Source organism: Hyperolius riggenbachi, chromosome 7 (genome assembly GCF_040937935.1).
Source record: "Hyperolius riggenbachi isolate aHypRig1 chromosome 7, aHypRig1.pri, whole genome shotgun sequence".
Taxonomy (NCBI): Eukaryota; Metazoa; Chordata; class Amphibia; order Anura; family Hyperoliidae; genus Hyperolius; species Hyperolius riggenbachi.
Window position 1 is genome coordinate 31686466 of NC_090652.1, and position 14271 is coordinate 31700736.

General features: G+C 46.4%; 1 protein-coding gene across 2 annotated transcripts in view; it reads left to right on the forward strand.

Annotated features, from left to right (window-relative positions):
* The first annotated feature begins 2708 nt into the window (after positions 1 to 2708).
* CLN3 (CLN3 lysosomal/endosomal transmembrane protein, battenin) overlaps positions 2709 to 14271 on the forward strand; it is a 30993-nt gene continuing 19430 nt past the window's right edge. Inside the window, exons 1-7 of one of the 2 annotated variants that reach the window (XM_068243858.1) lie at positions 2709 to 2835; positions 5145 to 5217; positions 7589 to 7679; positions 8894 to 8944; positions 9665 to 9744; positions 12355 to 12440; positions 12533 to 12605. In XM_068243858.1, the coding sequence (XP_068099959.1) occupies positions 2724 to 2835; positions 5145 to 5217; positions 7589 to 7679; positions 8894 to 8944; positions 9665 to 9744; positions 12355 to 12440; positions 12533 to 12605 (566 nt within the window). In that variant the 5' untranslated portion in view covers positions 2709 to 2723. Of the gene's footprint in view, positions 2836 to 3513; positions 3533 to 5144; positions 5218 to 7588; positions 7680 to 8893; positions 8945 to 9664; positions 9745 to 12354; positions 12441 to 12532; positions 12606 to 14271 lie in introns of those variants that run through there. The other variant, XM_068243859.1, reaches the window with a different exon arrangement.

Consider the following 14271-nt stretch of genomic DNA (forward strand, 5'->3'; position numbering starts at 1 on the left):
GTAGCGGACCACCTAGGAAGCAGCTACACAGCACAATAATCACAAAAAAGCCTATCTCTCACTATCCCTCTACCTGCAGCAGCACCTCTACCTTCAAATGACTAATAGAGAATGAAAATGGCCGCTGAGATCATGCTTTTTATAGGGAGGGTGTGGCCCAGGTGGTGATCATGTCTGATTGGCCGTCCTCTCCCACTTGACTTGAGGGTGAAGGGTGGAAAAATGTCATTATGGGAATGTATAGGGTGGGTGTGAACGGCCCGCATCATTTGCGCTACTCACAAGCACGCGAGTAGTGCACATTCACAGGGAACCATTCGCCGGGGAATGTGTCCTGCCATCCCTATTCCCTGGTGGTCTAGAGTGGGCCAACCATAATGCAAAGTGGGAAAACTACTTCAGGGCCAAATATGATGGCTCTGTTGGTCAGATTTGGCCTAGGGGCCAGAGTACTATCTAATGCAGTACTCTAATGCATAGAAAAGACAAGTCTTATAATAGGCAGCAGTCTTTTCTGCGTAAGTAATAAAAGGGCGCCTGGAAATCTGGGCACCCAGGAAAGCCAATAGTAGAATCTGAGAATCTTCAGCATGCCGCAAATTCTCGCATGGCCCCATCCGCGTCCCATATACTCCAGTCACTTCCGCATCGGGAGATGCGGAAGTGACGCAACTACAAGCGGAAGTTATGCGATGTGGCTAGGTAGCTGCAATCGCATCACTTTGCAAGTGGAAATGGGCCCATATACACTGAAAAATGGATGCGTTTTAACTTTCCATAGGAGTGCATTGTAAAAAAGCTTTCAGCTAATGTGTATAGTAGGAATTGAGCCATAGGAAAACATGGACTTTACACCCAGACACCCTACTTGACGCCTAACCTTAACCATTCCTCCCAACTTTTTGAGATGAGAAAGAGGGACACTTAAGCCACGCCCCTGCCACTCCCCTGATCACGCCCCGTCACAACCCTAGTCACGCATACCATAAAGATTTTATAAGAAAAATATGTTGTTTTATAATTCAAAGCACACTGGTGCTTTCTATCCTGGTTCATTTTCCATCATGTTTACATTGTAAAATTAGTAATATAACAATTTAAAGCATGGGAATAAAGTTTAGAGTCAATCAAACACATTTAATATACATACATATATATATATATCTATATATATATATATATATATTTACATAGAAAGAGGGACAAAGTCCAGAAAGAGGGACAAATGAGGAGGAAAGAGGGACAGGGCTCCCAAAGAGGGACTGTCCCTCCAAAAGAGGGACAGTTGGGAGCTATGCTTTAACCACTCTCCCACACATAACCTTACTTGAGCCCCCCCCCCCCCCCCCCCCCACCAATTGCCACCCCCTGCCACAAAAAAAAAAAACAGCAAAGAAAAAAAGTGATTTTTTTAAATAGCAGCATTGAGAGGTAATTTGGGCGCCTGTAGCTGGACCCAGCACCTGTTATTTATCAGGCACCTAAATTTCCCTTCAATCATAGCCGGCCTTTGACCTGTGCGACCAGAGGGCTTCCAAGACCTGTGCGACCAGAGGGCTTCCAAGGGGGCGCCTAATAGCTGGTTACCTGATTTCCTATACTGGGGACACCTATAGCTGGCTACCTTTACTGAGGGCACCAACACATGGCTACCTATACTGGAGGCTCCTACGCCTGGCTACCTATGGGGGCGATGGAGACCTTCAACTGACTTCCTATACTGGGGGCACCTATGCTTGGCAACCTATATTGAGGGCACCTACACGTGAGATCGGGGGGGGGGGGGGTTTGGGGGCGCACTGCAGCTATAATGCGTGGGGCAAATTGTCAGTGCTGTGCTATCATTCTAAATGGGGGGGGGGGGGTGGCTAACACTGTCCCACTGACTGTTTTTATTAATATTCCTGAAAGGTTTTAGCCTTCATTTTTAAGTATATTCAGGATAATGCACGCTTTCCATCCATTCGTGGTTATTAATAGTATTTTTCGTGCGTGTGTGTGCGCGGATGCGTGAAGAGGATGAAGGGGGGCACAAAAATCAGGTCTCGCTCAGGGCGCTGTGAAACCTAAGGCCGGCCCTGCCTTCAATACAGCTATTTCAATTGGTGCCCATAGCTCCCAACTGTCCCTCTTTTGGAGGGACAGTACCTCTTTGGGAGCCCCGTCCCTCTTTCCTCCTCATCTGTCCCTCTTTCAGGACTTTGTCCCTCTTTCTATGTAAATATATATATTCCTCTACTAAAAATCTGTTTGATTGACTCTAAACTTTACTCCCATCCTTTAAATTAATATATATTACTAATTGTAAAATGCTACTATGAAGGAAAATGAACCAGGATAGAAAGGACCAGTGTGGTTTAAATTATAAAACATCATATTTTTCTTATGAAATCTTTATAGTATGTGTGACTAGGGGTGTGGCAGGGGCGTGATCAGGGGTGTGGCAGGGGCGTGGCTTAAGTGTCCCTCTTTCTCATCTCAAAAAGTTGGGCGGTATGGGTGCCTATGGCGGTGCCCAGACTTCTGCCTTTAGTGGGCACCCATATTTCCTGCTTCTGTCTTTTCTATCAGTGACTGAACATGGAGACATAGGGGGTGTATCTGGCTCAGTATATACACCCCCATCCCCTCCCTGCAGCTCTAACCTCATTCCCTGCTTATGCTGCTGCTGTCACTTTAAAGCATCCCGGCCCTGGCAACAGTAACCAGGCTGGGGCGTGTCCATGAACGCGGAAACGGCCTGCCTCCCGGAAGCTGCTGTGTTTGCAAAGCTGGATGTGCTTGATGAAGTGCTGTGGATGATCATGGACGACAGTACCGAGTCTGATTCAGGGGGTAAGAGGGGCCGGGGAGAGGGGGTAGTCCTGTCACGTGATGGGGTGGGGATAATGTCACGGGATTGGGGGGGGCAGCTTGTTCCTCGCCAGCTGTCACAGCATGTCACATGATCAGGGAGAGGGATTGTAATGTCACGTGATCACACTGCATGGGGCAGCCTATGTCTCCCCAGCTGTCATGGCACCACAAGTCTCAGCATGCCCACACTGGTAGCAGCTGGAGATCACAGCCCTGGGGGGGGGGGGGGGGATGGGGGGCAGTGTCCAGGGACTGCCCCATTGTGTCTCTGGCTAATAAATCCTAACTGGTGACACCCTCTATCCCTGAGCACTGGCCTGGTCTGTCCTAACTGCCCCTTGTGTGACTGTTGTGATACAGGGGAAAAATCTTAGCCCATAGCAACCGACTCCAATCAGAAAACTGTGCAGCGTGTGGTGAAAATCAATGTAAATCGACTCCATGGTCGATTAGAAAAGAGAATTTAATCGATGCAAATGTTGGATTTTATGATCAAATTGGGAAAAAAATTCCCTAATTGTCACGTTTAGGGGAACAATCGATCATTACCTTCTGATTGCAATTGTAAAAATCGTGACAAAAGATTGGTCTGATGAAAAAATTGTACCGTTAATGGGCACCTTAAAGTGGACCTGAACTCTTGCACAGGAAAGGAAAACAGAGAGAAATGTATCCTGTATGTATTTAGAATTTAGCCTGTCTAATTCTAACCCATCTGTGTCTGATCACCACTGTAATTTGATCTCTCAGCTGTGTCAGCTCAGGAATCTCCTCTTCCATGGCAGAGCAGCTAATGTGTAAACACAGGATGTTAACCCTATGCCTGCTTCCATGAGAGCAGGACGTAGACATGCTGCAGATCTATTGCAGGATTTGTATTAACAGTAACAAAGCCATGTTTTTCTGTAAAGGTTATTATGCTGTTGCTTATCTTTTAGAGCAGAGAGGAAATTCTGTGTTCAGGTCCGCTTAAAGAATTATAGCGTGAAGCTGCATGGTTGCTATGGGCAACAAAGCAGATCTTCATTTCTTAAAGGGGCACTATGGCGAAACATTTTAAAATTTAAAATATGTGCAAACATAAACAAATAAGAATTATGTTTTTTTCCAGAGTAAAATGCACCATAAATTAATTTTCTCCTATGTTGCTGTCACTTACAGTAGGTAGTAGAAATCTGACAGAAGCGACAGGTTTTGGTCCTTCTTTTCATGGGGGATTCTCAGGGATTTATTAATTTTCTAAAGCAGTTAGTGAATGGCAGTTGCTATGTCCAACTGCCAAAAAACTGTGTAGCGAGCAGGGAAGCTGGCCAGCATCATTGTTTAAATCCTTTTTAGGGAATATCTTTATAAAGAATAAAAGCCTTGCTGAGAATCCCGTGAAGAGATGGACTAGTCCGAAACCTGTCGCTTCTATCAGATTTCTACTACCTACTGTAAGTGACAGCAACATAGGAGAAAAGTAATTTATGGCTCATTTTACTGGGAAAAACATACTTCTTATTTGTCTATGTTTATTTTAAATTTTGCAATTTTTCGCCATAGTGCCCTTTTAATGTTTAAAGTACCCCTGACCCAGGGGAAAAAATACTGAATGAAGCCCACGGTGGCCTGGATTACCTCCTGGCAGAGCAGGATGATGGAGAGGAGGAGGAAGACCACAGATACAGATGATACTGACTCTGCCTTTGACCCAGAGGTTTGGGGGGCAAGTGAGGGGAAAAGGGTGATAATGTGACATGATCACAGGGACACTGCATGGGGCAGCCTGTGTCTCTCCAGCTGTCATGGCACTAGAAGTGTCAGCATGCCCTGACACTTGTAGGTGGAGATCAAACCCCCGGACTGCTCCAGGTGTCTCTGGCTATAAATCCTGACTGGAGGCACCTTCCATACCTACCTCCTTTCCTGAGCCCTATCCTGACCTGCCTTGTGTGACAAAAGAGAAACTCTTGTTGCCTATAGCAACCAACTGCAATTATTGTTTCGGTTTCAGTTATAGGAATCATAGCGCTAGTCTAGTTTAGGGGACCCAGCAGGAAACCTCATGGGGAAATTACTCTTACGTGATTGGGTGAATGGTACCCTCTCACTAGGCTTCCAATAGGTTGTAGTAAACTACGCCCACACTATTCGGCCAATCAGAACGCTTTATGCTGTAGAAGGTGCTGTGATTGGAGAATTGTTCCCTATGAGGTTTCCTGGTGGGTCTCCTAAACTAGACTAGCGCCAAGAGCTGTGCTGTAAATAGGTAGATTATATCTTCTCTTTTCTCTGCTGTGTTATAGATGAATATGACCGCTTGCCTCACATTCTTCCGGCTTCCACCTCGTCACACTGGCGGAACCGTGCGGCGTTCTGGTAAGTACTGCAGACAGCGGGCACACTCCGTTGACCTGATTTCAGTGACGTCAGACTTCTGTATTAGAAATGTTTATTGAGGACTTGCGAAACCGACACTCGAGTGCCTTGTTCTTGTTTTATTTCCATTCAGTTCCTCTTAAACAAAAAACGTGACCAAATAGACAAGTCTGCTAAGGTGCGGCAGCTTTTGGTACCTGCAAGAACCTCTATTAAAGGGAAACTTTATTGAATGCAACTTGATTGAAATTAATTGTTTTTTTTTTTTTTTTACGATAATTAGTTTTCTCACGCTGATTTACATTCTGAAATGTATCACAGGAGGGGACATTTTAACTGCTGGCAGGTGCACCACTGCAGAATGTTTGTTTACTGTATGTTCCGAAGTAAGCAGAAACAGCACATTGTTTTGGGGCAGGGAGCTGCATGGCATCCTTGACTTGAGTAAACATCACTTGGAGGGTGGAGTTACTTACCAATATACAGCAGTATATAGATATATTATTTAATGAAAATATTGTAAAAATGAAGCATTTTTATTACTTTCACTGCTTTTCCTCTTTAAAGGACAACTGAAGCGAGAGGGATATGAAGGCTGCCATATTTATTTATTTTTAAGCAATAAACGTTACCTGGCTGTCCTGCTGATCCTCTGCCTCTAATACTTCTACCCATGGACCCTGAACAAGCATGCAGCAGATCAGGTGTTACTGACATTTTTGTCAAATGTGACAAGATTACCTGCATGATTGTTTCTGGTGTTATACAGACACCACTGTAGCCAGATAGACCAGCAGGGCTGCCAGGCAACTGGTATTGTTTAAAAGAAAATAAATATGGCAGCCTCAGTATTCATCTCAATTCAGTTGCCCTTTAAAGAGTCTCAGAGACGAACATCATAATAGATTTATACATACCTGGGGCTTCCTCCAGCCCCATCCACATGGATCGTTCCCACGCTGCCATCCTCAGTCTTTTCAATCGCCGGTACCGGGTCCCGTCACTTGGGCCAGTCAATGCAGGCGCAGTGCGCTCCCTCCGTACTGCGCAGGACCATGTGTAAAGCAGGCGGCGGCAAGACAGAAGGAGTGCCTGCGCATGCAAAAGACTGGTCGCATCTGGCGGAAGTGATGGGACCCGGTACTGGCGATTGAGAAGACTGAGGACGGCGGCGTGGGAGCGATCCGTGCGGATGGGGCTGGAGGAAGCCCCAGGTATGTTTAAATCTATTATGATGTTTGTCTCTGAGAACTCCCTTTAAGGGCCTGTTTCCATTACATGCGGTGAGATGCAGCTACATGGCCGCATCGCTCTGCGGGTGTCCTGACCCCAATGCACGGCAATGAAATAGTTTGCGTTGCGAGCGGTGCGGAGCGATCCAAGAATCTGCGGAATGCTGCAGATTCTCACACAGCTGCATCACTTCCGCTGCCGTTCGTGTCACTTCTGCATCTCCCAATGGGGACGTCGGGCGGATGCCGCTGTGCTAGAATCTGCAGGCGGGTGCAGATTCTCGGATCACTCCGCGCGCAATGCACAGAATGGAAACCGTTCCATTGCCATGCATTGGGGTCAGGACACCCGCAGTGCGATGCGGCTATGTAGCTAGCATGTAATGGAAATGGGCCCTGACATTCTGAAATGTATTACATGCCGACTGCTGGCTGCTGGCAGGTGATGTCTGTGGGAATAAAATGATACTTTTTTGGCAGTTTGAAACAGCTGTTATTTCCCACAATGCAACAAGGCTCCCACAGTCTGCTGTCCGTACCTAGCTGCTGACATCACACTGTGGGAGGGGTTTCACCACAATATCAGCCAAACAGACCCCCTGATGATCCGTTTGTGAAAATATAAGGATTTCTCCTGGGAAAGGGGGTATCAGCTACTGATTGGGGTGACGTACAATCCTTGGTTACAGTTTCTCTTTGTTTAATCCTTGGTTACAGTTTGTCTTGAAGCAATTGTGGCAGTAAATATTTCCCGTGTCACGTAGTTTGGGTGCACAGACCAACAATCAGTATATTGTGACAGAAGCAGGAATTCTGCAGGAACTTGCCTGGATCTGATGGTCACACGTCATTGTATGTGTTGATTTGGCATTCTCATTCAATCCGTTATCGATTGGGAAACAGATTGGAATGATCAGTTGGCCAAACGGTCACCTCAGGCTGGGCGCACACTTCAGTGTGGGAAATTCTATAAAAGTCCATAAAACTGTGGTGTGGAAAACATCACCATTTAATTCTGTACATAAGGAGAAACGTTTTCTAATAGTCTGTTGGATGTCAGTCTGGTCACATGGTAAGTGACAATGCTCTAGAGTTTAACTTTAACAGGTCCTCTTTGTAACTCTTGTCTGCCGTCACAGGTTGCTGGGCTTATGTAATAACTTTGCTTACGTTGTGATGCTGAGCGCTGCCCATGACATCCTCCACACACAGACCAATGAGACCGTGCCGGTAAGTTTCCTCCAGCAGGGGGCAGTGTCAGTTAACACAGTTATTACTATATATTACTATGTATGTGTATAACAAAGACCTCTTCTGCAGCACTTTATAGAGTACATAGTCATGTCACTGACTGTCCTCAGAGAAGCACACAATCTAATCCTACCATAGTCACAGTCTAATGTCGTACCATATTATTATTATGTATTTTTCCCAGGGTCGTCTCCAGGACAGCAACCCAGATGAGAGATGATTCCCTCCACTTACTGCTGGACAGGAAAAGGTTAAAAACATCACAGTGCACAGCGGAGCATATATAACCCAGAATTAGCTCGCCATCCTCAGTTTCGTTTCCTGTCCACGGACAGAGAAGGTGTGGGCCACCTGATCGAGCAAAAATACCTTTGTTAGGCATTACAGATTGGATGTATCAGCTAGTTCCGATTTGTCTTTTGGTAGAAGGGTTTTACATGCAGTTATCCCACTCTGATACCGTTAATCTTTGTATCTCATCTGGGTTGCTGTCCTGGAGACGACCCTGGGAAAGACACAAGTTACTTACGGAAACGTCTTTTCCGGGAGTCGGAAGGACAGCACCCAAACTACCCACCCGGGTTTATTTGTACTATGGTTATGTGAAAAATATTAAAGTGTTTAAGCATTATTTGTGGTCATCTTGGTTATTACTGAGGATGGTGAGCTGATTCTGAGTTATATATGCTCCGCTGTGCACTGTGATGTTTTTAACCTTTTCCTGTCCAGCAGTAAGTGGAGGGAAGCATCTCTCATCTGGGTTACTGTCCTTCCGACTCCCGGAAAAGACGTTACCGTAAGTAACTTGTGTCTATATAGCAGTGACATCTCCTGCAGCACATTACAGAGTACATAGTCGTGTCACTGACTGTCCTCAGAGGAGCTCACAATCTAATCCTACCATAGTCATAGTGTAATGCCCTACCATATTATTATTATGTATGTATATAGCACTGACATCTCCTGCAGCACATTACAGAGTACATAGTCATGTCACTGACTGTCCTCAGAAGAGCTCACAATCTAATCCTACCATAGTCATAGTGTAATGCCCTACCATATTATTATGAATACAGCATGTGACAGGCTCTCTTTTAGGCACATGCAGACGTCACATAATAAGTTTCCGCAGGCTGGGATATAAAGGCATTGCTGTTATTTATGGTATAATCTGTGCTTGTTTGCCTTTCCAGGCGAATGTTACGAATTCGAGCCCATACGACTGCAACAAGATTTCCACTGCCGTACGTATTCATCCAGCGCAGTCTTATCTCTCTATCTGACAAGCTGATTTATCACAAGAAGCTTTATCACACTTCCTCATGCTGCTCCTTGTCTGTTGTACTAAAGCCTCATACATACGCTCAACAGCGGCCTTTTATGCAGCACAATTCTCAAACCACTTTTGTTGTGAAACAAGTTGAACAACCAAAAAAAAGTTGCTTGCTATTGTTCACACCACTGATAAGGCTTCAATCCAACAGTTGGATTGACATCTTTCAGTCTTATCAGTGGTGTGAACAATAGCAAGCAACTTTTTTTTGGTTGTTAAAATTGTTTCACAACAAAAGTGGTTTGAGAATTGTGCTGCATAAAAGACCGCTGTTGAGTGTGTGTATGGAGCTTAAAGGAGAACTGTAGTGAGAGGGATATGGAGGCTGCCATATTTATTTCCTTTTAAGAAATACCAGTTGCCTGGCAGCCCTGATGGTCTATTTGCCTAAAGAAGTGTCTGACTCACACCAGAAACCAGCATGCAGCTAATCTTGTCATATCTGTCTAAATTTGTCAGAAACACCTGATCTGCTGCATGCTTGTTCAGGGCCTATGGCTGAAAGTATTAGAGGCAGAGGATTAGCTGAATAGCCAGGCAACTGGTATTGCTTAAAAGGAAATAAATATGGCAGCCTCCATATACCTCTCACTACAGTTCTCCTTTAATGCTTTGTCTCCTGATGTTACAGGCCGTCCTTCTGGCTGATATATTGCCCACACTGGTAATCAAGTTTACTGCGCCATTCTACATTGAACGCATCCCCTACAGGTGAGAGCATCATCATATTTTATTGCTGTTTTTAATAAGAGGAATATTCCACTGTCACACATTATTTGTATTATTGTATATTCCAGCGTATAAGTTAAAATATAGAGTTTGGGATATACTCGCCGTATAGGACTACTCCTCTTCCAACGCGCACCAAAAAAAAAAACATATTCTGGTGCTATGTATGTATGTATGTATGTATGTATGTATGTACTGGTGCTGTACTGTATGTGGTACCCAGTATATAACAGTAAACAGGCAATTGACTGGTTGGATTGGTCAACTCTCCCTCTCCATAAGTGCATTGGTCAGCTCTCCTTGTCTACCTGTGTATCAGAGCGGTATGGAAGAATAGATTGTGCTGTGCCCATAAAACACGCCTCTTTCACCCTTCTGGCCCCACCCTTGTATCCTATTTACCTCTTTCTCTGCCTCTCAGATCTCGCACATGTGCGCCTGCGCCGCTCCACTACAGTCCTCAGCAGCGAGATCTGAGAGGCGGTAACAGGACAGGGCGTATCACCCGGCATCGATGACGCCCGGCATATAAGACGACACCTGACTTTTCAGATGATTTTCAAGGGTTAAAAAGTAGTCTTATACGCCAGAATATACTGTATACATTTATATAGCTTTAGTCTACACTTACATGGACATATTCCACAGTGCTGTACAGAGATCACTGACTAATTCCCATCAGTCGGCTGCACCAGAGGAGCTTACACTCTAATGTCCTCACCACAGTCACACACTATTATTATCTTAGCTTACTAATATTATAAACTTGTTAAATCTGTTTGGATGTTTGTTCCTCAATCACGCAGCAACGGCTGAACGGATTTGGATGAAATTTGGCACACACATAGAACATTACCTGGAATAAAGTGTAGGATACTTTTTATTCCCATAACCAAAAAAGGGGCGGAGACAAATACAAATTTCACTGGAAAATGTAAACTGCAGCCATTCTTACACTGTTAATGGCAGGGTTCTCAAACTTTGCACAGTTGGTCACTGGGTGACTGGGATTAATATTCAGAAAAGTGGGTGGGGCCTACAAAAGCCAATCAAAATTCGTTTATTGATTTTCAAGGGGAGTATTAAAATGGCTTCCATTCTTGCACTGTTAATGGCACAAGCCTCAAACCTGCTACAGTTGGTCATTGGGTGACTGAGGTTCAAATTCAGAAAAGGGGGTGGAGCCACAAACAGCTAATAAGATTTGTTTCATTTCAACGCAAATTATTGATGCCAAAGACCGCAACTCTCACAAACTAGGTCATTGAGTGTTTGTGTGTTAGCGTTAGAAAAAGTGGGCGGAGTCAACACCAGCCAAATACATACCCTGGCAACGCCGAGTCATCAGCTAGTACATTTATCTAGCCCTGCCATATTCCACAGCGCTGTGCATACATCACTGATCCATTTCCACCAGTCTCCTCATGAGAGGAGCTTACACTCCGTCCTCACCACAGTCACACACTATTATTATTATTATTATTATACATTTATATAGAACTAACATATTTATATATCAGGCAGCAGTGAGCAGTTGTGAGAGTTTGAGAGGCATTTCACTGCCTATCAACTGCTCGTGGAAAAGAGGCCTTAGAGGGATATGGAGGTTGCCATATTTCATTTTTTTAAAACCATACCAGTTGCCTGGCAGCCCTGCTGATCTTTCATGCATCAGTAGTGTCCGAGTTAAAACCCTGAAACAAGCATGCAGCAAATGCAGCCAAACTTAAAGGGATCCTGAGGTGAAAGAAATATGGAGGCTGCCATATTTATTTCCTTTTAAACAATGCCAGTTACCTGGCAACCCTGCTGGTCTATCTGGTCTGTAGGGTCTGAATCACTCACCTAAAAACAAGCATGCAGCTAATCAGGTCAGACTTCGGTCAGAGCACCTGATCTGCATGCTTGTTTGAGGTCTATGGCTAAAGTATTAGAGGCAGAGGATCAGGAAATGTGTTGCTTTGTTTAAAAGGAAATAAATATGACAGCCTCCATATCCCTCTCACTTTGGGTGTCTTTTGAAAAGACTCTGAAGTCTCATTTTTTCCAGTTTTTTTAATGTAATCCTGTTTAGCATTATAGCCTAAAGGGAATCGCCGCAATCCCGCCGAAAAACGAGGCATTATTAATAGAGAAAACAACCTGCAAAGTTCCACGACTTTGCAGGTCGCAGATTTTGCTGCCCTGGAGAAGCAGAGCTTTAGGCTGTAGCTCTGCCTCCTCCGCAATCAATCTCAGCGGATCTCCGCCTCCTCCCCGCCCCAACTAGTGAAAGACTGAGGGGGCGGGGAGAGGCGGCGATCAGCAGAGATTGACTGCAGAGGAGGCAGAGCTACAGCCTAAACCTCTGCTTCTTCTAGGAAGTAAAGCCCTGCGAGCCCCGGAGCTTTGCAGGGCTATTTCTCTATGAATAAACCCTTGTTTTTTGTCGGAATTCGGCAATTACCTTTAGGCTATAATGCTAAACAGGATTACATTATAAAAACATAGAAAAAAATGAGACTTCAGAGTCTCTTTAACTCAGCACAGCAACACAATGCTTCCTTCTGTCTGTCTTTTAACATGTCACAGAGTGTCCCCTCCTGTCTCCAGTTACAGGGTGTCTGTCTGCATCATCACAGCCGCCAGCAGCTTTCTCATAGTGTCCTTTTCCACGGACGTGGCGGTGAGTCTTCTGGGTGAGTGCAGAGTTCCCGTGGTCAGCGGTGGTCATGCCTTCCTCTTGCTCCATGTAACAAGCATTAAGAGTATCTCTCTCTGTGTCCTGCAGGTGTGGTGTTTGCCAGCGTGTCATCTGGGCTGGGCGAAATCACCTTCCTCAGCCTCACCGCCTTCTTTTACAGGTAACTGTCTCATATAAGCAGCATGCTTCGTTTTTCAGGGGACCTGAACTGTGTCAAAGAACGTGAAAGAAACAGTCACACTTCATTAGCTGCAGTCCTGCTGAGCTTTTTGTGCTGGAGGAGTCTTAAAGGGAATGTCCAAGCAAAGTAAAAAAATGAGTTTCACTTACCTGGGGCTTCTACCAGTCCCATGCAGCCATCCTGTGCCCTCGTAGTCACTCACTGTTGCTCCAGTCCCCCGCTGGCTGCTTGCCGACCTCGGAGGTCAGCGGGCCGCATTGCGTACATTTTTACGCATTCCCACTAGTGCAGGAACATGAACGCATACATTTTTACGCATTACTGGTTCAATGCGTAAAAATGTACGCATTGAACCGGTAATGCGTAAAAATGTATGTGTTGGTGTTCCAGGACTAGCGGGAATATGTAAAAATGTACGCAATGAGTCCCGCCGACCTCCGAGGTCGGCAACCTGCCAGCGGGGGACTGGAGCAGCAGTGAGTGACTACGAGGGCACAGGATGGCTGCATGGGGCTGGTAGAAGCAGAACTAGCTGCCAGCGGGGACTGGAGCAGCAGTGAGTGACTACGAGGGCACAGGATGGCTGCATGGGGCTGGTAGAAGTAGAACTAGCTGCCAGCGGGGGACTGGAGCAGCAGTGAGTGACTACGAGGGCACAGGATGGCTGCATGGGGCTGGTAGAAGCAGAACTAGCTGCCAGCGGGGGACTGGAGCAGCAGTGAGTGACTACGAGGGCACAGGATGGCTGCATGGGACTGGTAGAAGCAGAACTAGCTGCCAGCGGGGACTGGAGCAGCAGTGAGTGACTACGAGGGCACAGGATGGCTGCATGGGGCTGGTAGAAGTAGAACTAGCTGCCAGCGGGGACTGGAGCAGCAGTGAGTGACTACGAGGGCACAGGATGGCTGCATGGGGCTGGTAGAAGCAGGACTAGCTGCCAGCGGGGGACTGGAGCAGCAGTGAGTGACCACGAGGGCACAGGATGGCTGCATGGTGCTGGTAGAAGCAGAACTAGCTGCCAGCGGGGGACTGGAGCAGCAGTGAGTGACTACGAGGGCACAGGATGGCTGCATGGGGCTGGTAGAAGCAGGACTAGCTGCCAGCGGGGGACTGGAGCAGCAGTGAGTGACTACGAGGGCACAGGATGGCTGCATGGGGCTGGTAGAAGCAGGACTAGCTGCCAGCGGGGGACTGGAGCAGCAGTGAGTGACTACGAGGGCACAGGATGGCTGCATGGTGCTGGTAGAAGCAGAACTAGCTGCCAGCGGGGGACTGGAGCAGCAGTGAGTGACTACGAGGGCACAGGATGGCTGCATGGGGCTGGTAGAAGTAGAACTAGCTGCCAGCGGGGACTGGAGCAGCAGTGAGTGACTACGAGGGCACAGGATGGCTGCATGGGGCTGGTAGAAGCAGGACTAGCTGCCAGCGGGGGACTGGAGCAGCAGTGAGTGACTACGAGGGCACAGGATGGCTGCATGGGGCTGGTAGAAGCAGAACTAGCTGCCAGCGGATGACTGGAGCAGCAGTGAGTGACTACGAGGGCACAGGATGGGCTGCATGGGGCTGGTAGAAGCCCCAGGTAAGTGAAACACATTTTTATTATTTTGCTTGAACCTTCCCTTTAAAACAGGATTGTCAGCCATAA